The sequence below is a fragment of the Aythya ferina genome (assembly GCF_964211825.1).
Source record: "Aythya ferina genome assembly, chromosome: 2".
Lineage (NCBI taxonomy): Eukaryota > Metazoa > Chordata > Aves > Anseriformes > Anatidae > Aythya > Aythya ferina.
In genome coordinates, this window is record NC_140297.1 from 87,865,240 (window position 1) to 87,890,021 (window position 24,782).

The following is a 24,782-nucleotide window of genomic DNA, read 5'->3' on the forward strand; positions in this document are numbered from 1 at the left end:
TGAGCTATAATACTAATAATACTTGACAATAAGAGCCTTTATTTTTCCTTATCTTCCTATAGGGTTGAGAAGATTTTTTTTTTCAGTTTCACTTATTAAATCTAGTTCAATGTTTAATACCGTAAACAGTTGAGAAATCCTGTGAGAACTGAAGAGAGAGGAAAGTTGTGTTTTTGTCTGGGGGAGCAGGCGGTTCCTTCTTTTTCCTCCAGCAATATAAAAAAAACTGTGAAAGCATGAGATACACTAATTTAAAATGTCAAACAATATGAAACAGTGTTTATTTTTGTTTTTTCATAAAACCCATGAAAGCTGATGATTCTTTTATTGAAATTTATTGTAAACACAAATGTATCCAGAGCAACTTGAGTAACAAATAAAACAAGGTAATTATAAACAATAAAGGCAAAAGTTAACACTGATCTGTACTTTCAACTGAATTTCAGATTCCATCTGAATAGAGCTAAGCACAAGTTTAAGAAATACTTCATTCAGTTTTGTAACACAACAATAATGCAAAAACAAAAACCAAAGTGCATCCTTTGGTTTGCAAAGGGAAAGAATGAGGTATACTGTTAATACTATGTTCATAGAAAATAGTCTATTTAAATGTTCCATGCTATTATGTACATGCCCATGCATACGTACAAACAAACATGCTTTGTCACCTCTTTTCAAGCAAAAATGCAGTAACATCAAATAAGCTTGTGAGCTATTATTAAAATTAAATTTCCCCTGGGCAACTAAAATTGGGGTGAAAATACATGCATGAAAATCCATTTATAATCACTCTTGTGTCCTGTAATTACAAGCACAAAATACTGTGCTTTGAATACACAATTATTTTTCCTCAGAATGAGCCCATGTGCACAGGTCATGGTTTGAGCTTCTCCTTCTCCCTCTCCAAAGGTTTCACTACACGATTTTTAATATTATTTAACTACTGTGGCTAAAATGGTAATAACACTTCTCTGAAGTTTACGTTTGCAAAACCTCCATCAGTTTTGCAACAGGCATATAGAAGAAAAGTGATTTAAACCAGCAGAACTTGTACATGTTGTATAAAAAAAAAGTAGCATGTATTTCCCTCTCTCTTTAATGATGCATTAATAGGCATAAAGGGAATTGTTGCTGAGTTGGAATATATGCATTAGCCTCCTCTGAGCTTAAAGGGACAGAGAAATTGATCTCGTCAAAGAGAGCTTTTCTCCATGATTTTACTTGAGCCATGAGTTATTTTAAACAAAACCAATCTTCATTCCCACAGTTTGGAATAAGCCTTTTTATTATTATTAAGAATGTGTTTTATTTCTATTTTACCTAGGTTTTGCTAAAGTTATTACTAGAGACAAATCATAAGCTAAAGGCAGGCTTTTCAGAACTTAAGTCAGAAGCAGCAAAGATATTTTTAAAGGATGTTTCATAAACAGATGACTTCTAAAGCTTAAAATTTCCTGTGGTCTATGGAGATGATTTTTGTATTGCAAGCAAAAATAATAATAAACAATACGTATCTCCAAGCATGTAAAAATGCAGAAGGGTGCGGAGAGTCCTTGTACTGAACAGCCCACAGTCTAAATGACAAAGGGATTTTTAAGTTTTGTATTCTTGCATGTTAAACAGAAAAAATAATGTTGTAACACATCACTATATGATGAATAAGTTAAAAACAATTAATGACAACAGACAATTGCAACTACAGCTAGTGTGACAATTCTTCAATAACTACTTATCAGTCAACTAAAGAGGCATCAGAGTAGTGAAAAAAGAAAGAATTAGAGCAGTGTGTGCACAGTAGCCTTTGAGAGGTGGCATGGCATAAAGAAAATAAAAGAAATAAAAATGAAAAGATGAAAGCTAACCTAGTTTTAAAATAGTTACGGAAGCTTGCTTTTTTTTCTTGAAGAGTTGTATAAACTGCTTATTTATAATTCAGCCTCTCAAATATACATGAATTGTTAGAGTAATGTGTACCTTGGCTTTGTCTCTTTCTGTTTTCAGACTGACTGCTATTTGAAGGCCTTATTTTATACAGCTGGGCTAATACTATTCCACAAATTGCTACCTTTCTAAAGCTGTGATGTGAACCTGCCTGAACAACTGCCACTTTAGCACCACAATAAAAAATACCTTTCATATAACAACTCTCTTCCTTTCAGGAGGAATAATGAAATGAAGCAAAGTAAAAAGGAATGATCATCCGTTTCCCCAAGTAGCAAATCTGACAGTGCACATAGCCGGAGGAGTCACTCTGAGGATATTTTCTCCCCTATAAAATTCTGGACATTCAGAGATTCTCAGTGGCGTACACATCCTGCTGCACGATTCACCCTGAGCATGCCTTGTACTCACAGTGACACCACATCACCAAAGCCCACCTCGCTATTGCATGGGATTTTCTGAACACCTCTCACTCCACAGGTTCCCAGAGGTTCCTCCTTTTTTGCCTCTATGTGTTCTCACTGAACACAGGGGGATACCAAGGAAAGCTTCTTTTATTACAGTTGGAAAGATGGGGCACGCTGCCTGCATGAGAGCAGGTGAAGGAAAGCATGCGCTACATGGCCCCCTGGTGCATGGAAGCTGCAGGAGGCTGCATGCCTGCATTGGGGTGAGCATGCACATACTCCAGGCCTCACTCTACTCATGTGTTAGGCTAAACATGGTTGTTTTCAGTGCTTTTACATGTCCAGATGAAGTGCCTGAAGAGCTGAGGTTTGGTTTTCATGTGGCTATTAATAGGCAGACAACCGATTTTTAACCTGGTAAAAGGTATAGCCTATGTTTGGAGTCTCTTTCTTCACATCAAAGCTACTCATAAAAAATAGTTTTCAAAATTTCAGTACCCCTAACCTCAGAGAGCAGATGTTTAATTAAGTTTCCTGTCTAACAGCCAGCTTTTGCACTCTCAATCCCGGGCTAATGAAAATGGTCATCACACCAGTTTAACTTAAATCATTCCCTGACACCATCATTTCTATTTCACCTACTGAAGCCTTTTTGTTTTAGCTTTAACTGCTTCCTAGTGGAATCAAGATAAACTAGTGCAGGCTGTTTTAAAAGAAGTGTGATGACTGTATCATGACTGTTTTAGCTAATGCAAGAATCTCAGGCAGACGAACAGAAGGGAAAGTGTCTTGAACAGAGATGCAAAGTTTGATTCTCATCCAGAGATGCAGTTGCTACTGCAGTTGCAGATGCTACTGTTGTCTAGTGGGAGAGCAGAAAGGGGAAACCTGGACCTGCATTTCTTATACCACAAAAAGTTGTTAAAAGTGGCCTTGAAATAAGAGTCTCACGTTTCTCTTTTCTAGTTCATAATTCACATTAACGGAAACACTAAACATTTGGTCCACTAGCAGATATGGAAGATTTTGACTACAGTATTCCTAAATTTTATACTACAACACTACAAAGTGGTCAGGTCTCAGTTCTGCAAGGGTCCTAGCACTAGGTACCATCCATCACTTGATGTATCTATGAAGCAGAATGCACAGAGGCTGAAGTCCAGTAAGAAATCTTTAAGATGAAGAGGATATGCTCCTCCTACTTGGCCAAGGAGGCAAAGATGAGCTGCAGTTTGTTCCACTGAAAGCTCTAAGGCTTTGCCTTTCCTTTTACACAGCAGTATCTTGAACCTTCAGCCCTGGCTGATCAATGTGTTGAGTAGTTAGGCCAGGGAGAGGCAGAGGTCACCTATAGAGAGTCCCAAATGCTCAAGATCCTTTCAGCCTTTGTACCAGAGCTTCACATGTGAACATGTGAAAATGTCAGAACCATAAATTGGCTTTTCCCTCCTCTTCATCAGAGGCAGCCTTACCTTCCCAGGTCTTCTATTTCGTTCTGTCTTGCTCTAGCCACCACTAACTGCTGCCTGAAAGCATAGTTTATGCACTTGTAAGTGCAAAGTTCAAGTTGTTCTTGCAGAATAAGTGATGTTTGCTCAGGCCATGTCATGGTTTAAGCTATGTAAGGTATAAAATTACTGTTTTAGGAAAAGCAAAGATTCAATTCATTATTCAGAGGTAATAGGATAATTAGAAGACAAATACTTCCTAACGATTATTAGTAGGAAATGAGAAAGGTCTAGCTTAGCTCTATGACATGTAGCCTAGAAACTGTATAGCAATCTGGAATTTCATTCTACTAGTGTTAACTATTTGGCTTCCTTGCATCCTTCCAAACTTTAGTCTTGTATCCTGAAGTTTTAGAAGATTAAACCATTACTTGTCTGGTGAATATTTGACTGAGAGATACGAGATGGTGTTAACGGAAATAATTTTGTAAGCTAGGCCAGACTCATAGATGTTCAGAGAACCCAGCAGACAAAGAGTTTAGCACCTGCATCCTCCCATGGAGCAGCTTAAGTGCCTGGGTTTTCACAAGTAACAGTCACTCATGAAGGTACTTACCAGTGAAACATTAATATCCAGCAAATTTTCATTGCTCTCCTGAGTGCGGATACTGCAGTGCTACAGTTTTAATGAAAACATTTCTGAAAATATTGCCTAGCCTAGAAAAGTCTTCTAGTGCCAAGTACTCAGGGGAATCCAGCCCCAGCCACAAGCAAGAGCAGGGTGCCGCAGGCTGACAGGGATCCACTGCAGCAGCGGGGTCACCGCACCTGGGACTGCTCTGGAACATCTATAAAGCAAAACCCATAGATTATTGCGCTGATATATCATCTAATGCAGGTTAACAGGGAATAAATAAGCGAGCAAATAAGAAAATAATCTTTTGGGTCCCAAGCCTTTGCCCAGCTCCAGAAGGAAAGCATTATGCTTACAGATCCCTTTCCAGCTTTTCTTTGGCGTTTCTGTCCCAGCAGCCGGACAGAAGGTGCTTCAGCCATTATTGCTAAAATAGCCGCTTCTGCCCATTTCCCCTGCAAAAGGGAGAAAACGTTGCCGTGCCGAAGCACCTGTCAGCCGCTTGGAAGCACAACCCCACTTCCCAACTCGCCCATCTCCCCCCGCCCCTGCACGGCCAGGGAGGGCTGGCGAGGCAGGGAGCCTCACAAAGCTCCCCGACCCCCTTCCATCCCTCTTCCTCCCGTTGCTGCGAGGCCAGGAGCCCCCCGGCCCCCCAAAAAAAACCTCGTCCGCCATCTGATGGAACCGGGGCCGCGGCGAGCCCGCCCCCAGGGGCGGCGGGGCCTCGGCTCCGGCTGAGGGAGGGAGGCAGGGAGAGAGGCAAGGAAGGAGGGGAGGAAGGAGGGCAGGCAGCCCGCAGCCCCGCCATGGCAGCCGGCCGGGGGCCCCGGAGCCGAGCCCGCAGGTAGGGAGGGAGGGATGCTGCGGGCGGGCTGGGGGCTGCCCGGCGCCCAGCAGAGCCCCCCGAGGGGGCCGGGGCGGCGCTGCCCGGCCCGCCGGAAAGTTTGGGGCAGGGCCCGCGGGGCTCCGGAGGCGGGCGGGGAGGGATGGAGGAAGGAGGGGGGGGCTCTTAAATGGCTCCGGGGAGCCCTACCTCGGCCGCGGGGCTGCGCCGGCAGCTGGCAGCGCCTTGGCTTCCCGTGGCCGGAGCAGGTATTTTGGTGTGCTTTGCTTTGCCGGTTGGCGGTGCGGGAGCCGGGAGCGCTGCTAAAGTGCGGGGGGTGCGGGTGAAACGTGCCCCTCTGCAAGAGCTCCGAGGGGCTCTGCCTGGCCTCGGAAGCAGGGGGAGGAGGAGGAGGAGGAGGAGGAGGAGGAGGAAGAGGAGGAGATGTGTGCTTGTGCGGGGAGTTGAGGAGAGGGGCGGCTCGGTTCTGCGCGCTTTAGCGGGCTCGCTCTTAGTTGTCCCTCAAACAAACGTCCCCCCCCCGGTGGGTATGAAGCCGAAAAAAAACAAAACAAAAACAAAAAAAAAAAAAAAAAAAAAAACAAACAAACAAACAAACAAAAAACTTCACTCTGAATGGTTCGTGAAAACCATCGGGCGTGCAGTAAGCAAGCAGGGCTCAACCGGCTGATGTCGGCTCCGGACCGCGCTGCGTTTTGGGGAGCTCCGCTTCATTCGGCGTGTGGCCGTAACCCCACGGCGCCCCGAGCCTCGGCAGGCTGCCCCGAGCTGCGCGTCCTGCTTTTACCCAGCCGAAGACAGTCCGTGCCTAGAGCCCTGCTATTTATGAGACATCGCAGAGCCGGGCTGGAGGAAGGATGCAGCACCAGGCTGTTGTTTGCCTCTGGCGTGAGGTGCCGAGGCAGGCTGCGTGTTGTTTGAGATGTTGGATGCGCGAGGGGGGGGAGAGGCGCGAGCTGAAGTGTTCCTAATCCCTCTCTTCCTAGGGACTGTGGATCTGCGGAGCGCTTCCCTCCGATGTGAATGCAGTGTCCCCTGTGGGATGCAGTAGGTGATGCCCAGCTCTACTGCAATGGCAATTGGAGCTCTCTCTAGCTCGCTCCTCGTAACCTGCTGCCTCATGGTTGCCCTCTGTAGCTCCACCATACCCGTGCAGAAACTGGCCAAGGCTCAAGACAAACAGGAGATAAAAGCGAGCCAGGAAAAGAGGGATCACACATCGACAAGGGACAGCCAGACAGGCCCGGGGAAGATGAATGAGATCGGCAGGAGCGGGAGGGAGGAGGGCACCAGGGACTGGAAGAGCAAAGGAAGCAGGACCTACTCGAACAAGGAGTCGTGGACTAAGCAAAAGCAGGCTTGGAATAGCCAGGGCACAGGAGGTAAATCCGGGAGCATTCAAGTCCAAGAGCAAAGGGATGTGGCTGCCGAGGACCCTCGGGTGGTTGAAGACTCATCTCTCCCAGCTGCTGTGGCAAGCGCTACTCCTGAGCCTCTGGAGGAGTATGCCTACCCGGACTACCGTGGGAAGGGCTGCGTGGACGAGAGTGGCTTCGTCTACGCCATTGGGGAGAAGTTTGCGCCGGGTCCCTCCGCCTGCCCCTGCCTTTGCACTGAAGAGGGACCGCTGTGCATACAGCCCGAGTGCCCCAGGCTCCACCCTCGGTGCGTTCATGTGGACACCACTCAGTGCTGCCCGCAGTGCAAGGAGAGGAAGAACTACTGTGAGTTTCGGGGGAAAACCTACCAGACGCTGGAGGAATTCATGGTAAGGGCCAAAGCAGAAAGTCATTTTGTGGGCCCTTCTGTCATTTGAAGTGACGTGGTGGTCTTGAAATGCTTTCTCAGAGGGTGTTTTGTGCCTCTCCCTCCCCTTTTCTTTTCTGTGTTAATGCAACTTCTGCAGTGCTGTAAAATATTCCCCTCAAACATGACCTTTCTTGTTCTGTGATACTGTAACATTTTTAAATGAGGGGGCTGATCTTTACTAATTCCTGTGGTATTTACAGTAAAAAATACTACTGGAAAGGATGCTGCTTGGTGGTGAAGTAGATTTTATGAGAATTTCCAGCATTGCATTTGTTCCCTTACTCTGCTGTTAACAGTGAAACTTCTACCTTGCAAGGATCAAGCAGGGATTGGGGAGTTGACTCCCATTCCTAGTCATCAGACAGCGGTGATACCTTTTTCCTAACAGTCATTACTTTTCTCCTTGTTATTTGCTGCTTGAACTGGGCTGCCAAGGTTGTGTAATACTTGGTTTCTGAGAATGGTTATGGGCCTTCTTTTTAATAAGAGCGTGGTTTACAATCTGGATTACAGTGATGCTTAAACAAAGGACTTGAAAAGCTTTGTTTAGAGAAAACCTTTCAGAGCAGGGACTTTTAAGCAGCACTGTGCAAGGTCATTATTGTTGAAAATGCAACTTGTTTATTACGTTGTACTGAAAAGTTCAGGAGTTGGGGCCAATTTCCTGGTTGCTTATCTTGACTTTTTCCCTTTTGTATTTTATAGTGGCTGAGATCTGCAGGCAGGCTCTAAGAATTGCTTGGGAATTACTATTAGATACGGGTCTGATTTAAAACCCCAGTGTGAACACACCTGAGATTTTAGAATTGAATAGGTTGAGGGGAGTGTGAAATCCAGTTCAGAACTCTGGCAGCTTGAGCCCCTTGCAAGGTGGAGAAAAAGAAAATGAGTTTGTGAAGGCTGTAAATAAGTTACCACTTCTATTCTCTGTGGTACCTATGTGTTCTTAAAAACTTAGTTCAATTTGTAATGTCTTTCCACATGCTTCAACTTACTGAGAAATAAATAAATAAAGGAGCAGAAAGACTCCACTCAGAGTAAATCCCAGCATTTTCCCGTGGCCTCTTCTGGTAGGCAAATGCAGAGCCGTGGTTTTCAAAAGTGATTTTCAAAGCATGGCAGGGAACATAGTGTCCTTCCTTTTGCTGTGTTGCCCTCAAGGACTGTGTTCAGCTCTGGGGCAGCAGTTTTCCAGTATAAGAGGAAGATGTTAGTTTTAACAGGGGCTGGTTGGTGTGATGTGATGCTTTCAGAGGTGGGTTTTGGGATCCTTTCCTTTCCAGCACAGCTAATTCTAGAGGGTGGCCAAAGCAGTCATGCTTCTGCACGTGCTCTCTGTAGGTCTCCATATCAAAGTTTTAAAGGCTTTTCCTCACTGTTTGCTCACGCTTCTCTGACAAGTTGCACTTCTTTATCTGTATACAGCACTGTCATATTAATGGCTGTAATCTGAAATACCTTGTTAAGTGTGTGCTGAGAGGATAAAACCTTAGGGCTTCCTGTTATACTTGAACGTGGCTGGCAGCCTCTGTAAAAAGAGAATGCCCAACAGTGACACTTACAGAAATGTTGTTCTGCACAGGCTTTGGCTTTCAGCTTCCTTTTTAATCCCATTCAGCCTTTAGCAGCTACATTGATGCCCTCCTGTAATGGAATATCATTTTCCTTACTTCTTTCTGTTAGTCAGCTTTGGGAAGGAGGGAGAGTGAGTGCCTTCTCCAGAAATTCAAGGAAAGTTATCAGTACGGCTTGGCAGTGGATTTTCAGCCTGCTTGTTTCGGCATGTGGGGTCATTGGGCTCTGACATTGGTTCCAACAATATGAGCACAAAAGTGTAAGTGCAGACGTTTACCTCTGCCACTGCAATCAGCCGAGACATCTGGCTAAGGAAAGTACCTATGCAGTCAGATTGCTGCTGAGTGGAAGCAATTGCAAATGCAAATAATAGCACTCAGTTTCAAAGGCCATTTTACACGTTTGAAGTTGACTGTCTTACAGAGCTTGCTAATATGCTACCTCTTGATTAAGGTCAGGGAAAGAGTTTTAAATGGGCAGCAGTCTGATTTTTCTCTCTCTGCACGTTTATCTTCTGTTTGTGGCCAAGAGTGACAGACACCACTGAAGCAAGAAAAAGGTGACCTCCTAACTTGCAAGTGCAGTTACTTGCACAAACAATCATGTACTTGCCATACAGGCAAGTTTGGGAGTTTGCTTATGTAAAATTCATATATGGCTTTACGTAGCAAAACATTTCCTCGACAGGAGCCGGTGCTAACTCATAAGCTGAGTTTGCCAGAGAATGGGAGGTTCGATGCATTTCTTCATTGATTGGCAGCTCTTCCCGCAGGCTTTGTATGTGTGTGCGCACATGTTTTTCAGCTTTTTAAAAAGGGTACGGATGTCAATACAAAACCAAAACACAGGTGTAGCAGAAGGCTGAGGTCTCATAAAGTTGTTTTCATCAGCACCACTCTGCTCTCCGGTGAGTGTAGTGATGCAGTATGGCAAAAGCATTGCAGGATCCATACAGGTGAAATTGGTGCAAAAGCCTTAGCTGGTAAAATGCAATTAGGAAAAAAATCTGCACAGAAGCTAGGGATTGCTGAGCATGTACCCCACTAGGTGTTTTTCAGTCTTACAGTAACATTTGAAGATATAGTCTGACTTACAAAGTAATAGTCTTAAAAGGACCATAGATTATCTTCAGGAGTGTATTATCATTTGGGAAAAACATACATTTTTGAAAGTTGTTGCTTTGTGTTTTGTTTAGAATTTCTGTGCTACCAAAAACTGTTGTTTTTGTTGTTGTTGTTGTTGTTTGTTTGTTTTTTGTGAATAACTTGGAAATCTGAAAGTCAACAAACTCAAATGGATTTGGAAATGTCTGTGAAGGGATACAGAAGTAAAAACAAGGCTGGTATGTTTATTCTTGTCAGCCTAATCCTGTTGATGTTCTCCTAAATTGTATAAGTGGTAAGAAAATATTGATACATATTCCAGCAGAATAGTAAATCAGTTTGAGATTATGATTTTTTTTTAAGCTTAGATGTTTTCAAGGTTCAAGGAGAAAATGTACATTACAAATAATTTATAGATTCTTTTTTCAGCTTTTTTTTGTTTGGCATGTGGAAAGAGGGTAGACAAAGCTCAGGTTACTTCAATGAGTGTAAATTACTTATCACTTCTTAATTATGACAATTTATACTAAGTTGCTGAATAAACCCACTGCCCTTACTAAGCTAAAGTTTTCTTCATGTCCCAGTAGTGGGAAATTTACCTGTTTATACATTTGTGTCATTCGTGTGCTTGTGTTTTCCCTACATCTTTAACTTCATAGTACAAGTTATACATCTGTTTATAAACCTCCCTTTAAACAATAATAAAGAAGGGTGTTTTTTTGTTGTTGTTGTTGTTGTGTGTTTTTTTTTTGTTTTTTTTTTTTCCATCTGTACTCTATTTTCTACAGGTTTTTACAGCTGTCTGGTGAATACTTAAGACTTCTGTGCTTCTTGTTGTCTTTGCATGGTTTTTGCATAGGCAGAGCTACTTGTGTTGTGTAGTTTATGTTAATAACTTCATCTGTAGACCACACTTCAGACAGAGGTTGCTAGGTCATATTGCTTGCAGCCCAGCCTGGTTATGTCAAACGTGCTACGTGTGAGTTCTGCTAAACTGGTAGTTTCCCAAATGAAGGAGTGGGATGCTCATTGCATTGGCTGTCATTAGAAACTGTGCTGCAGGGAATGTTCTTGCGTTATAGGAGTGGAGGAGAGGAAACGAAGGACCAAATGTGTCTTTTCATTCTGATTTATTTAACTGTTGTTATACATACGCTGTCTTATTGTCTCTCTCTAGTGATGATTACGTCTCCAAGTATTAAGCTGCCATTAAGATGAGGAAAGAAATGGTGTTTTTCCTCCAGCTCCCACTACATCATGATGATATATAAAAAGCAGTGCTCCACCATGTAGTCCGAGGATGAACAGATAAAGGTTGACACTAATACCATTTTAGCAGCTACTGTAGTTTGCTTACATGCCTGAAAAGAGCTACGTGAAAACAAACGTATGCAGAACCTCCTCGACCCTGCTGCCATTACTCATCCTGGAGGGCTGCACTTAGATGTGTGGTCCTGCTGACTTCAGGAAACCGCACAGGAGCTCCGTAAGGTATGAAAAGTGGCATAGTAACAGTGGGGGGAAAAGAGAGCAGTGTCAGACAAAATGGGATTCATGAGCATCAGAATCTGGCGTTTGGTTGTGGCGTGTAACTGGTTCAGGATAACAGCATGGCTGGAGGTTTTGCTGTGCTTCTCCAATGGGCTCTTGTGTGAAGTAACCACACCAGGCATATCTCTGTTTTTCAGTATGTTCCTAAGTGAGTGGAGGATGGCACCTTTGGGCCAAGGAGTAGAGAGAGAGTCACAAACTGCTGTTTATACAGCAAGCTTAACTGCCTGTGACAGAGAAGTCAGAGGAGAGTGTTTGTCTCGTCCAGTAAGAGAAAAACTGGACAAAATAGTGTCTGACAGATGACAGTGCTTATTAAAGGTGTGCTATGTAAAGAGGGAGGCCCTCTTTGCCAGGGCCTGTAGTGACAGGACAAGGGGCAATGGTTGTAAACTAAAAGAGGGGAGATTTAGATCAGATATAAGGAAGAAATTCTTCATGATGAGGGCAGTGAGGTACTGGCACAGGCTGCCCAGAGAAGCTATGGATGCCCCATCCCTGGAGGTGTTCAAGGCCAGGTTGGATGGGGCTTTGGGCAACCTGGTCTGGTGGGAGGTGTCCCTGCCCATGGCAGGGGGCTGGAACTGGGTGATCTTTAAGGTCCCTTCCAACCTAAACCATTTGATGATCCTGTGATTCTATCTTCATGACCCTGAGGCAGATCTTCATCTGTCACACAGGAAGGGTATTCATGACTGCGGTATCACATGGGTGGAGTACTCGGTTCATGGAAGATGTAGTCTTCAACCATACTTGCTGTGTAGGAAGGACGGCCATCGTTCCAAATTACCATTGTTAGACAAAACTTTGATCATTTTTTTCTCATTTTATAGCATTTTCAATGCTTTGTTTAATGGCTTGTTGCTGTAGAAATTTTAAGCTTATGTCAATTTGGAATTTTAGTAAACAACCTACTTAATTACAATATTAAATATTACAGATGAGGTACTTTAGGAGTGGCATCTTTTTGCTGTTATTGTTTCCTGATTGTTAGTAGAGGTTCTATTTTTTTATATCATTTTCAATACTGAACAGCATAGCTACAAAGTGAAGTTGTGGGAGAGGGAATATCTGTTGTAGTTCCAGGTCTCACTGAACTGCAATTTGTCACAAATTTGCACATTTTTCAAGTGATGCCATGAAATTCTGAAACCAATGGAAAGCTATAGATTTGCCTTGTTGAGCCTTATCTGTGAAATTGAGTTCTAGTAGCATTGATCAAGAAGGATTCCTAATTAAACAAACTAATGAGTGTGTTTTTATAATTTAGTATCTTTTTCTACATGTAACTCCAGAGGGAAGGAGTCTTACCAGTGACTGGCAAATAATGAGGGGCTCAGGTTTGCTTACATTCAAGATTTCACATGGAATTTAAATGATTGCCTGAGATAGCTGACACTGAACACTGGGTCAGAAATCTCATCTGCTGATACTCCAGCTCTGCAAGTGAACATGGCAGTTCATGAGCAATTACAAGACAAAGTTCTTGTTCCTAAGCCTGCAATAAAAATCTGCAGTACTGGGCTGCTTGTAGCACTTTACCAACGCATGATGTGTTTTTGTCCTGGGTAGAGTGCAAAGCAAAGAGAAATCTGGAAGCAACTAGCTAGTGAAGGAAGTCTGAAATAAATAATAGCAATAAAAGCAGAAAACAACACAGCAACAGACCCTATTTAGGCATGCTACGCAGAGGGGCCAGTGTGAAAAGATGCATGAGTGCATAAACAAATGACAGCCCTGGCAGGTGGGAAGAGAAGTGGCAAAGCATGGATGAGCATTTAGTTGGAGATGATGGGAGATGATGCTGTGCAAGCATCAGCATGTTTGAACTTTGGAAGTGAGAAAGATGTGAAAGTGGCGAGCAAGCGGAGAATGGACTTGAGGAAAAAAATGTGACAGGCTGCTTCAGAAATAGGGAGAAGATAGCAGATGATCTGCAAGCTAGAGGTCTGCATGATTTTTCACAGCAAAGGATTTTTTTTTTTAGGCTTGAGGCTACTCTGCTCGCATTGGAGAAATGCAGAGGATGGTTGTTTGGCATCAGCTGGAATCTGGAACGGGAAGGAGTCCAAGCGAAATCAGCCTCGTCAAATTGTTGACCTTAAGTAAACCTAGAATGTGCACAGATTATGGATTATGGATTTAGAGGATCATAGTAATAACGTGCAGCCGCACTGTCATCCTGCACTCTGAGCATGGATAGCAGAGTGGTTTTTGCAGTGCTGTGATGAGATTTACAGTGTACCACTTGTTCCTCCTTGGCACCGTTGCTTCCCTTCACCTCCAGCTCCTTGAGTGGTACAAGGATGTTACAGATGCCACATGCAGCACCTTCTCAGGAACACTGAATGGGACATCTAGCAAATACAGACATTTTAAAGTCCATATCTTTTCTTAAATATGGATTCTAATTTGTTTGGAATTAATTTCACTGAAGTAGGTCATTTAAGTAATTATCTCCTGGTACTTCTATTCTGTAGAAGTGTTCAAAAACCAGTAATGTTTCAGAAGGTAAAAAAGGGATGACCCTTTTCTCTGCTTCATCCCTTTCTTTGAATTGCAATTTCTTTTCAGAAAGTTTCAAATACTGCAAAAAGAATAGTTAACTTCTAGGAAATACATGAATTCACAGGATGGTTTTCCTGACTTCTCTATGAAAATGATCATTTTCAATAAAATGCAACTTCCTGCTACCAAAAACATTCAAAACTGGAAAAAAATGCAATAAGGATTTACATTAAATTTCATATTTCATTTAGAAAAAAAAAATCCTTTATTTTTAATACAATATTTTTGAATTTCTGATGGAATTTAACCAAATTTCATCTTAATTATGAACCTATTGTGCTGGAATTTTATTAAAAAATGGATGGGGAAATTTTTGATTTATTTATGTTAAAATATAAAGAGTTCTTGTTCCCAAGATCCCTTTGACTATTTCATTTGGGGCACAGGTTCAGAGCAGAACCTGTGACTCATTCTGCAGCAGTCCTGTAAATTTGCTGTAGCACAGCCTTGTCTCTTGTGTTATTCAGGCCATAAAAAGCATTTGGTTTTTAAAAGGGAAGGAGAAAGAGATCGGGGAGAGAACAAGAGAAAGAATTAAAAGACAAGTGGATTTGTATTTCAGGTTTCTCCGTGTGAGAAGTGTCGCTGTGAAGCCAATGGAGAAGTGCTGTGCACTGTGTCAGCTTGTCCCCAGACTGAGTGCGTGGATCCGGTATATGAGCCTGATCAGTGCTGTCCCATCTGCAAAAATGGTAAGTGACTGCTGGAAAACTAGGAGGCGGTTTCTCTCAGAGAGATCCAACTGGCTCTGTTCCGTTTTTGCAAAAAAATTTCCATTGCTTCCTTCTTCCCCAAAGGGAGATGGAGAAGGATTGCATGTGGGAGGTGTCTTCCCCGTGTGAGGAGGCAGATCTCCTCGTGACTGGGATGGACTCAGTTATGACCTACATGGATTTTTGTTACCCAGGAGACAATCGGAGTGTTAATGCCAGATATTCATGTGACTTCTGGATAGAAAATCTGCATAAACGCATTGTGGATATGTTTTATATAGCCACACTAAAACACATGCAGGCTCCTCATGTTATCCACCTTTCAATCTGAGCAATAAAAGTTACTTTTGTTCTCCCTTCTTATTTGTTCCCCTTTCAGAGATTCTTCTCTCTCTCTCTCTTTTTTTTTTCCCTGAGGCAAATCAAATGCACCTTATTGAGCTCATTTAATTTTCATAACTAAATGAATTAAACTCCCAAGTTTAATTGAATATTTTTCGTAACTAAATTAGACAGAAAGTCTCTCTACTCCCAGCAAGGGCTTGCATTAGATCAAAGTCTTGGTCTATTTAGAAGAAAAAATTACATGACACACTAGCTCATCACTTATAAAGAAGAAATGATAATTTATTAATAGAAATGAAAGCTGCAAAATCTCAAATGAAATTATATTTTAAGTTTAAAAAAAAAAAAAGACATTAAAAATATTCAGATAATTTGCAGACATACATTATCTCTCTAGAATAGGTAGGTTCCGTTACATTAGCTAAAATAAACGGATTAAAACGGTGGGAAGGCTAGGGGAGGAGAGAGTGTACAGCATGTGCTTTCCACAAATTCAACAGTAGATGATAAGGGACAGTTAATTGCATTGGACGAGTTTCGTTTGTATGGGTATGGAAGAAATTGCCTCCCATCCCTTAATTGGTCATTAGAACCCTGAAGGAATTTGTTCCTGGTGGTGCAGCTTAAGGGTACTCTGCTTTCGGAGGTGAAGAGACATTTTTTGAGGCATGGAGGATGGAGGGCACTCTTGGCAGGCAGGATGTCTGTTTTCAATGCCAGGGAGGTAGCTACAAGCACACCATGTTAAGTCTGTGTAGTCTTTCTCGATGAAGGTCTCCAGGGGTGTTGCTGCTGTTTGGAGCTCCCCTGGTTTTCCTGTCAGTGCACGTGCTCCTGCACTGTGGTGGTGGCCATCTCCTGCGGTCACTTGCCTTTGAACAATGCTTGTATGACAGTGTGGGGCTTGGCTTGGCTCTTCCCATAGATTCCCTGATGCATTTCCCAGAAAGGGGGCCTGTTTCAAAAACCATGCATAAACATGCCTTAGTTACAACATCGCTGCCTGCTCTCAAAGCACAAAAGCTGAATAACCTGAGCCCTGTCTAAAAGAAAAGGGTGTTCTGGTCCTCAGCATCTGAGTCTCCCCCATTAATAGCATATTCCTTCAGTATACCCACAAGCTGGTATCACTGACCCAGTTTTAAACCAAGGTGACCAGAGCTGACTGTTTCCACTGAGCTGTCCTGTCACTTCTGTGTATGTCAGAGAACCAAGAGTGGTTTTCCTTGTTAGCTTTTAGACAAGGAAAAAAAAAAAAAAAAGAAAAAGGAAAAAAGAAAAGCCATTAACAATAACAACAAAAACAAGATAGTTCAAAAGAAGCTTGGCTTTTCTGGTTCAGCAGCTTTGGTATAGTATAGTAAAGCAATTCCTGAGAAATCCTTTCCATGTAGGGAGTTGTTTTAAAAAATACCAGGTTGTTTGCTTTCAGAGCTTATTTTAAAGGATCTGTGCAGTTTGCAAGGAACTTCAGTGAATTGCTAAATGTTTTAATTAGATTGGAGCAAAAGCCTATTGAGCAGGAAAACCTAGCCTGCCTCATCCTGTCGTTTTCAAGCCTACTGGAACAAATGCACTGCGAATGTGAGCCAGGGGAAAAAATCCCAGCATTGTGCTTCAGGGTTGATTGCAGCAGAGATGACCTCAGCGACATCGTGTCAGTAACCCAAAAGAGCATAGGAGATGCACAGTTTGCTCAGCCACATAACCTGCGTGGTGGGAAAGGCAGAGCCTGCTTTACAGGGAGGCTGTGGAAAGCATGCAAGGGAGATAGATGGCTGCTTTCACACTCAGCATCCTGCCCTTGATGGAGCAAGAAGAGGTAGGAGGTGAAGTTTGGGTTCTGTGTGTTTACTCAAAGCTGTGCAGTAAAAATGCAGATTTTGTTCTCAGATTTCCCTCCCATTCCTGGCACTTCATTACATGCAATGCTCTCCCAACTTGCCTGGCCTGTGGATTGCTGGTGGTGAACCAACAGAGTCAGAGCTAGGAAAGTGCCTCCATCCCTAGCAGGACCACATACAAATGCCCAATTAAGAATTGTAGAGGAAATCTCATGGGGCTGGTCATTATTAGAAATGAGTGAATTCAGTCACTTGGCAGATGTGAGACACTGTGCGTTATCCCTTGTGGGAAGGAAGGGGTGTAGTTGACTTCTCTAACCTGATTCCACAAAAGTGCTGTTAACCCTTCAAAGGAGGGATGGATAGGCTGTGGTGCAACAGTGCGTGTGCATAGGTACTCACTTATTTTCAGCATTAGAAGTGAATGGAAAACTAGCAAAGTGAGGAACAGTCTTAGGTGTAGGATTTAATAACCTTCTGTATCAAATCCTGTCTGTCAAGAGGGAGCCTAGATACTTTCATAGCTGAAGATGTTTTCTTCTTTGTGAACAGGGACAGGTAGTACTTTAAAGAAGTATTTGTTCAGAAAAGTAGCTTACAGAAGGGATAAAAGGTGCACTTCACTGAGAAAATCTTTGGGTAGGGGGAATTTTCATGCTTTTTATGTCACAAGTCACTACAAGTGAACCGTTTTATGGTTATTTCATCTACGTGCCCTGCAAAAAAGCAGTGTGGGGACAGAGAATGGAAGAGAGGATTTCTTTGTGTGGGGATTGAGCTTCATGCTTCGGGTAACCAACAGCAGCAACAACTAGAAAAATCCTCCATAAACTTGAATCTGACTTTAGAGAGCTGCATGGCATAACAAGTGCCCCATTCCGATCTCCTTCCTGCTTTACAGTGCTGGCAGTGTAGTTAGCTACTCCTGTGGAGGCACATCCTATTTACAGTGATACCAGTGTGTTCAGAGTCTTGCACAAACATTTCTACAGTCCGTAGTTACTGAAGAATAAAGATAATAAGCATAGTGCTCTCTCTCCATTAGAAAAAGGCTGGACATTTGTTGCCAGTGATTTGTTTGGGTGGCAAGGGGGGTGGTTAGTACTGAAAGTGAATTATTTTCCTAAATTGAATTACCTTGGTTGTCCGTTCCACTTCTGTTTTCAGTGTCAGAGCCCCGGTCGGCGCGCACAGCTGGATGCAGCCGTGCTTGCAGCCTGCCACCATGAAGCAGACACAGAAGCTGCGTGTATGTGTGTGTGTAGGAAGGCTGGGTTAAGCCAAGAGCCCAGACGGAGCCTGGAGGGAAAGAACGGTTGCTAGACCGAAAAATACAACCAGATTGTTCCAAGGTCTCCAACAGGTTTTTGTTTCTCTATACGGCTGAAAGATTGCCCCAGATAAAGTGAAATTGGTTCTGGTGGCTCCTCAGCACTTACCTGTTTGGGCGTTGGTGGTGTTTCTGCATCTGCAACAGGCAGAGCGACAGGTCTCCTGTTGGCAAAGGCTCAGAGATTGTCAGTCTAAAATATGACCACAGGTCATAGTTATTGTCAGGTATGTGTCATCTGCAGGGGGTGTCCTGCCTGTTTTCAGTGACCATGTGGTGGGGGAGATGTTACTCCAGGTGGAGTCATCTCAGGTGCCTTAGGTGGATTCCATCAGGACCTCCTGTCATGTTTGGGGTCGTACTTACAATTGAAATACATGTATTACGTGGCTGAAATTGCTTCTGATAGTAAGGTGCATGTCTAGCATTGTCTATGTGGGCAGAGGGACCTGTCCCTCCATAACAAGGCCAAGGGCAGATCCAAGGAAGTTTCGCCTTGCAGCTCTCAAGTGAGCAGGGTGTTTGCTTTTCCTGCAGCCCCAGCCTTAGTCAAGCTCCATGGAGAATCTGACCTGTAAAATTTAATGTCCTTCTGCAGTGTGTTTAAATAAAATATGATATTCCCTCAAGCGTGTATAGCTTGGTCTCGGGAATGGAGAAAGTATCATAATGCTGTCCCAGTAGAGGTCGAGACAGGACTATTGCAAACATCAGGAATTTAACTGCTGTGAAATTTAAATAAGCAGTACCTTTGATTCTCCTCTCTTCTCTCTATTTATCTTCTTCAGTCATGCCTTGGCAGATAATTTATATAAAGCAGAGACGACACAGAAGTTTCAAAGTCTGAGGGTGGTTCTTCAGTCTGCATTAAGCAAGGGATCAAATCGGGTGGTTCTGGTGGTCTTCTATATGTAAAACATGGGAATCCTAAATGAATTGTCCAGTTGCTAAGAATTTGTTCCATGTTTCTGTGTGTATCAGTCACTTAGCAAAAACTTCCACACAAAGTTTCTGCTTTAATTGGCTGTATTTCATAAAATGATTTATAATACAGGACTGTTAAGCAGGAAATCTTAATGTTTAAGGGGGAAAAACACCATTAAAGTTGCATGAACAGCTGTATGTGATTAAAATTGCCTAGAGAATATGCAGTTAGGTGAAAAACTGTAGCAGGTATTTTGGCAGCTATATATTGAAAACAAAGAAATATCAGACTTGCTCCTTTATGGCTGCCTTGGGCATTTAGAGTGGCTTCCAAATCTGGTAGGTGAAGTCAGTAAACTAACAATAGTAATTTTTGGTGTTGTTTTCTGCTATTAATGAAGTTGAGATGAAGTTCAGTCTACATCATCTTAATTTAAGGGACTCTTTTAACCCTATTGTATCTCTGTGCTTGCCTCTCATTTTCTCTATTTACTCTGAAGAGTTGGTGGCTACACAAGCAATGTGCTTTCAGTGCAGAAATCACAGGATTTTATTCTTGGGCTGTATTTTCCTCTTGGATCAGATCTCATATAATGTGCACCATTGCAAAGTGGGCCAAGCAAAAATGTATCCAAAAATCGCGAAGTCCTTGTTGTTTCCAACTCACATATATGTGCAGGAATGTGCATGCATATGAGATATAGTGTTGACTTGTTTTCATGTTGAGCTGGCTAAGTAGTTGCAGGTGCTGTTGTTTCCTCTAAGGGCATTTCTTTCATGTGTTTTGCTGACTTCCAAGTTATTTGGTTTATCTCATGATAAACAGCTATCAGAGGATGAGAAGGAGCTGCCTGAAGACATGGCAAAACTACCCATTTATACTGAGCCTAAATCTATTACAAGAACAAATCTCTCTACATACTGTACATATATTTATTGCATATATGTACAGTGTATATACTTTTTTTTTTTTCCACTAAGAAGCCAAAATGCTTTCAGCAAGGAGTTCTGTTGTTGAAAGGCGGCAGTAACTGTCCCCGAGTACATCGCATGCTGTTGTTTTGCTCAGGCATGTGAGGGCAATCAGAAATTATACTAGTGTTTAAAGTAGTACTTTTATATTAGGTAGGAGGATTCAGAAGATCCTATTAGAATATAAAGGCAGTGTATCCTGTAGGCATTCTAGAACTCACTCTGCAATATTTTCTCATTACAGGCTGCTGCAGAGAGCCTGAGCAGCTTTTCTTCAGCAGCCAGTTTTTCTCCTCTCTCCTGATACTGCAGGCTTAGCTCTTGTGTCACACCTAAACTCTGCCCTATCAGTCACTTATGGCAGCTGGTTGACAGGGCTGTTGCTTTGCTGTGGGTTGAAGCAAAAGACGAAGAGAACATGCCCCAAACAGTTGACTGGCAGGGATGGCCCCAGGTGAGCATGGGAAACAAGCTTCCTGCTCCTCGCAATATAGTCAGGACACTGCTTCAGTGTGTCATGGCTCCTTTGCTCTTCAAAGATATTTAGCTTCAGCTCCAGAAGCAGAAAGATGGAAGCCAATATAAAAAAGAATAATATACATATGCATATATATATAAAAGCACTGAAATTCTTGGGGATGTGGAGCAGAAGAATAAATTTTCTGACACCTTCCATGTATTAAAAAAAAAAAAAAAGTTCTAATTTTCTAATTTACCTTATGTACCTTACATTGTTGCTTACCACAGCGGTTTCAAACACCTGCCATCCTTTTTGGTCCTGGTCACAGGTTCTGGTTCAGATAGGAAAGTGACTTCATGCTAATATCCACCAGGGTACTGCAGTGAACAATGTGCTGTTGCTTGATTTGTCCTGCCTGACAGTTTCTGTTTTACACAGAGGCATGTTTGGGGATTTGCTTATTTTCCAGTGAAATGGGTATCCCCTGAGTTTGTATTGGAGTTTGTTTTTTTTTTATATATCTTATCTGTCTGTCTATATATGTGTAAATTCAAGATATCCTGAAGTCATATTGTGTCCCCTTCAGTCTCCACATACTGCATCCAGTGTTGTTTCTTCAGTATTTGAAGAAAGTTCTGAAAACGAATACTAAGGGAGGTGGAGTTTTCCTGTAATCATTCTTTACGCTGGTTCATTAGAGAAGAAACCCTAGTGTTAAAGTTGCTCTCATGTTTTTCTCTTGGATGTCTATTTTGATTTTGTATATGTCACTAACTGAAATTGTGGCAAAGATTTGGAGGGCATGTTTGAAATATTTGTGTGTGTCTCACTATGTTATCCTTGGAATAAAATTCTCTATCAGTGGAATACCGTAGTATTTGATTAAATTATGATCTCTTAGATTCTAAAACTCTGTCTTGTTCAAGATTGCGTTGCCATAGGTTAATATATTGCCTGGTATTAGCTGAGCCACAGCATCTGTCCACGTGGGCTCTCAATTGTATTCTCTGCAAATAATCCCATTTGTAAATAGAAGCTATTTATTAGCTGGGTGCTACAGCAACACGGTAATAGGAGTACATGGCTGATTAGTATTTTGTGGTGTGCTTAAAAGGAGCAATGAAGAAAGATGTACACTTCGTGTGTTGCCTTTATTTTCACTTGGTTTCGTACATTTCTATTTTGTTAAGTTAAATCAGGCATCCAAGAATTTGCATGGCTTTGAGAGGAAGTGGAGTCTTACAGAGAAGTGTGGTGGTATGCTAGCGTAACTGCTCTCACAGTCCCCGTCCCCATCCCCCCCCCCGTCCTGCCCCCCCAGAGGAAGATGGGGAAAAAATATGATGGAAAGAGCTCTAGGGTTGAGATAAGGACAGAGAGATCGCTCAACAATTATTGTCACAGGAAAAATAGACTCAGTGTAGGGAGATTAATATAATGTATTACCTATCACTGGCAGACTACAGCAATGAGAACTAGGAGCAAAACTAATAACACCTTCCCCACCCATTCACCCTCTTCTAGCTACTTTCCCCAAATGACACAAGGGAATGGGGAATGGGGGCTGTGGTTAGTCTATGGCGCTTCGTCTCTGCCGCTCCTTCATGGTCACTCCCTGCCCCTGCTCCATGTGGGGTCCCTCCCATGGATGCCATCCTTCCTGAACGAGCCTGCGGGGGCTGCCCACAGGCAGCAGCTCTTCAAGCACTGCTCCCACACGGCTCTGTCCCACGGGGTCCATCCATCCATCCCCCAGGAGCAAACTGCTCCAGCACGGGTCCCCCATGGCTGGGCGGCAGCTCCCCCCAGACCCCCTGCTCCTGCGGGGGCTCCTCTCCACGGGCTGCAGCTCCAGCCCGGGGCCTGCTCCTGCGGGGGCTCTCCATGGGCCGCAGCCTCCTCCAGGCCACATCCACCTGCTCCACCAGGGGCTCCTCCACCCACAGGGGGGCTGCAGTGTGGAGATCTGCTCCATGGGAGACCCATGGGCTGCAGGGGGACAGCCTCCTTCACCAGGGGCCTCTCCACAGGCTGCAGGGGAAACGCTGCTGCGTGCCAGGAGCACCTCCTGCCGTCCTGCTGCATTGACATCAGTTCAATTTTTCCCCTTTCCTAAATCTGCTGTCCCAGAGGCCCAACCAGTGTCACTCCCTGTCTTGGCTCTGGCCAGCAGCAGGTCCCCTTTGGAGCCAGCTGAGATCTGACATGGGGCAGCTGCTGGGCTCTGCTCACAGAGGCCACCCTGCAGACCCCTGCTACCAAAACCTTGCTACATAAACCCAATACAATGATATGCTCAAAATCTCCCTTTACTTCTAAATGCAGTGCAATTTTCCGTGCTTATTTTTCACAGGAAGATAAAGTGTAATGGTTAAGGAAGATGTGAATAGATCCAGGTGACTTACTGGTGAATGGAAGCAGAGAATTGGCTGATTTTGTTAAACCAAATTTTCCAAACTTCACTTCTTATTCCATTGTTTGTGCTGTTAACCAAGGTGGCCTTTCCACACAATGCAGCACTAGTAATGCAAGTGCTGCCTTAACTCGTCATAACTCCTCTTCCCTTGGGATGTCTTCTATCTTAAATGGGCATGACAGCAATTTCAGAAGTTTTTTTTTTTTTTTTTTTCCAGACCTGTTTAAACTGTACACTTTAAATGAAGCACAGATGTGATGCAGAACAGGAAAATTTGTTCCCGATGTTATTTTAACTAGGGGATGACTTGTATGCCTCTTCATATGTTTGGAAATAGTCCCTGAAGGAGTAGGAGTGACAGGCTCTTGGGGAAGAAGGCAAAAGACTGTTATTTTTATTAACGTTTGTAAGATTTCAGTGCTTGTTAATTTTTGGCTTGTTGCTGTAAATAGTGCCTTACTGTTTCAAACCACTGCACTGGGGAACTCCGCTATGTTGTGTGCTGTGAGAGTGCTGAGTAAAGTCCCTGATGATTGCCATTGCCCAGCAGGTCAAAATTCTTTATCAGCTGGAAACTCGAGTGCTTTAATGCACATTTTTAAAATTTACATTTTACAATGCACACTTTTAAAAATTAAAAATTTTTAAAACTTTAAGTTGGAAGCAGCTTTCACTTCGTGAACCTTTGGGTTGCTTCCATGACGGTAATTATCTATGCAGTTTTGTTTCCTTGAGCATGTTCAGCTGTACAGATGTGATTCAAAAAATAAATAGAAAATAACAGTGCTAAAATAATTCCTTACCTTCACCAGCACAGTTATCGTAATGATTGGCATTCCAAAGATGATAGGCAACCTAAAACTTTGATTGCTGGTTTTATTTAGGAAAACCTTATAGTGTTTTCTTGCTGCCTACACTCATGCTAGTTAAATTTTCAATAGAGGAATGACTTCCTAATGAAAACCACCACTTTCTTCTAAATGTCCTTTTCTCCTGCTGAGTCTTTAGCTCTCAGGAAAAAGAAAACTTCGGTGCTGGAGCCCTTGGATGAGAGCAATTTCAGCCTGTTCAAAATTCATTGCATAAAACCAGCATACCTAATAGTCTTGTGGATGATGAGTATTTTTCTCCTCTTGTTTCTTGCAGTGTTGGGACACACTGCTGTGGCACACTGGCTAGTGATCACCTTCCTTTGAAGCACTTGGAAGCAGCCCATCCATAAGTCACACTCAGTTTAGCAAATGCAGCACAGGGGAAGCAGCTTTTCACTTCATGCTCACCCAACATGTGAATTATTTCTTTCATTTTCCAACGGAATTGATCAGATGGAGCAGTGGCAGGGAAAAAAAGAACAAGCAATGCATTGTAGCGGGACCCAAAATACTGTTGAGTGAATAGCATTGAGTAAAGAACATCTATATCCAAGCAATTGGCTTGGGGCCTCTTGTGTTTGAAATACTTATTCACAATGTGTCAAGTCTTTTCTCAAAGGTAGTTCCACATGAGTGTAGTGTTAATTGCTTTTCCCAGAAAAAAAGTAAAGGTGTTATTTCCTATGCTCCAAAATAGTTCCCATTCCTTTTTGATAATATGATCCTAAACCCTTGGTCTAAAGCCCTCTGGAATATTTTGAGTTCAAAATGGAAATCACCAGTTAAGCAGGGCAATTTGGGGGAAGATACACAGTTTACTGAGTTCAATTAAAGATAGAACATAAAGAGATTCATGACTGTTAGAGATATCTTACGAAGCCAAGCAGCAAGACAGCAAAATGGTAAATGTAATTCACCATATCCATATGTCAGGTAGTGAAAGAAATTGCTTGGATATTTTGATGACCTCTTGTTAAGATTTCTGCCAAGGGGTTTTAGTTAAATATCAATGTGAAATGCTGT

At 42.9% G+C, this 24,782-nt stretch overlaps 1 protein-coding gene and 1 long non-coding RNA gene across 5 annotated transcripts in view; one reads left to right on the plus strand and one right to left on the minus strand.

Moving 5' to 3' along the window:
- Nucleotides 1–365: 365 nt before the first annotated feature.
- On the minus strand, nt 366–5,150 carry LOC311430696. The gene is made up of 3 exons (XR_014688943.1): nt 5,097–5,150; nt 4,787–4,885; nt 366–4,644 (listed from the first exon to the last, which is right to left on the minus strand). It is a non-coding gene; the product is annotated as an uncharacterized lncRNA (long non-coding RNA).
- An 8-nt stretch (nt 5,151–5,158) lies between these two features.
- The window catches only part of VWC2 (von Willebrand factor C domain containing 2), a 56,807-nt gene continuing 37,183 nt past the window's right edge, over nt 5,159–24,782 (plus strand). Inside the window, exons 1-4 of one of the 4 annotated variants that reach the window (XM_084507520.1) lie at nt 5,159–5,277; nt 6,264–7,045; nt 14,446–14,575; nt 14,681–14,874. In XM_084507520.1, coding sequence (XP_084363646.1) covers nt 6,332–7,045; nt 14,446–14,575; nt 14,681–14,745 — 909 coding nt within the window. In that variant the 5' untranslated portion in view covers nt 5,159–5,277; nt 6,264–6,331 and the 3' untranslated portion in view covers nt 14,746–14,874. Of the gene's footprint in view, nt 5,278–5,430; nt 5,526–6,263; nt 7,046–14,445; nt 14,576–14,680; nt 14,875–24,782 lie in introns of those variants that run through there. The other 3 variants (XM_084507521.1, XM_084507518.1, XM_084507519.1) reach the window with 3 other exon arrangements.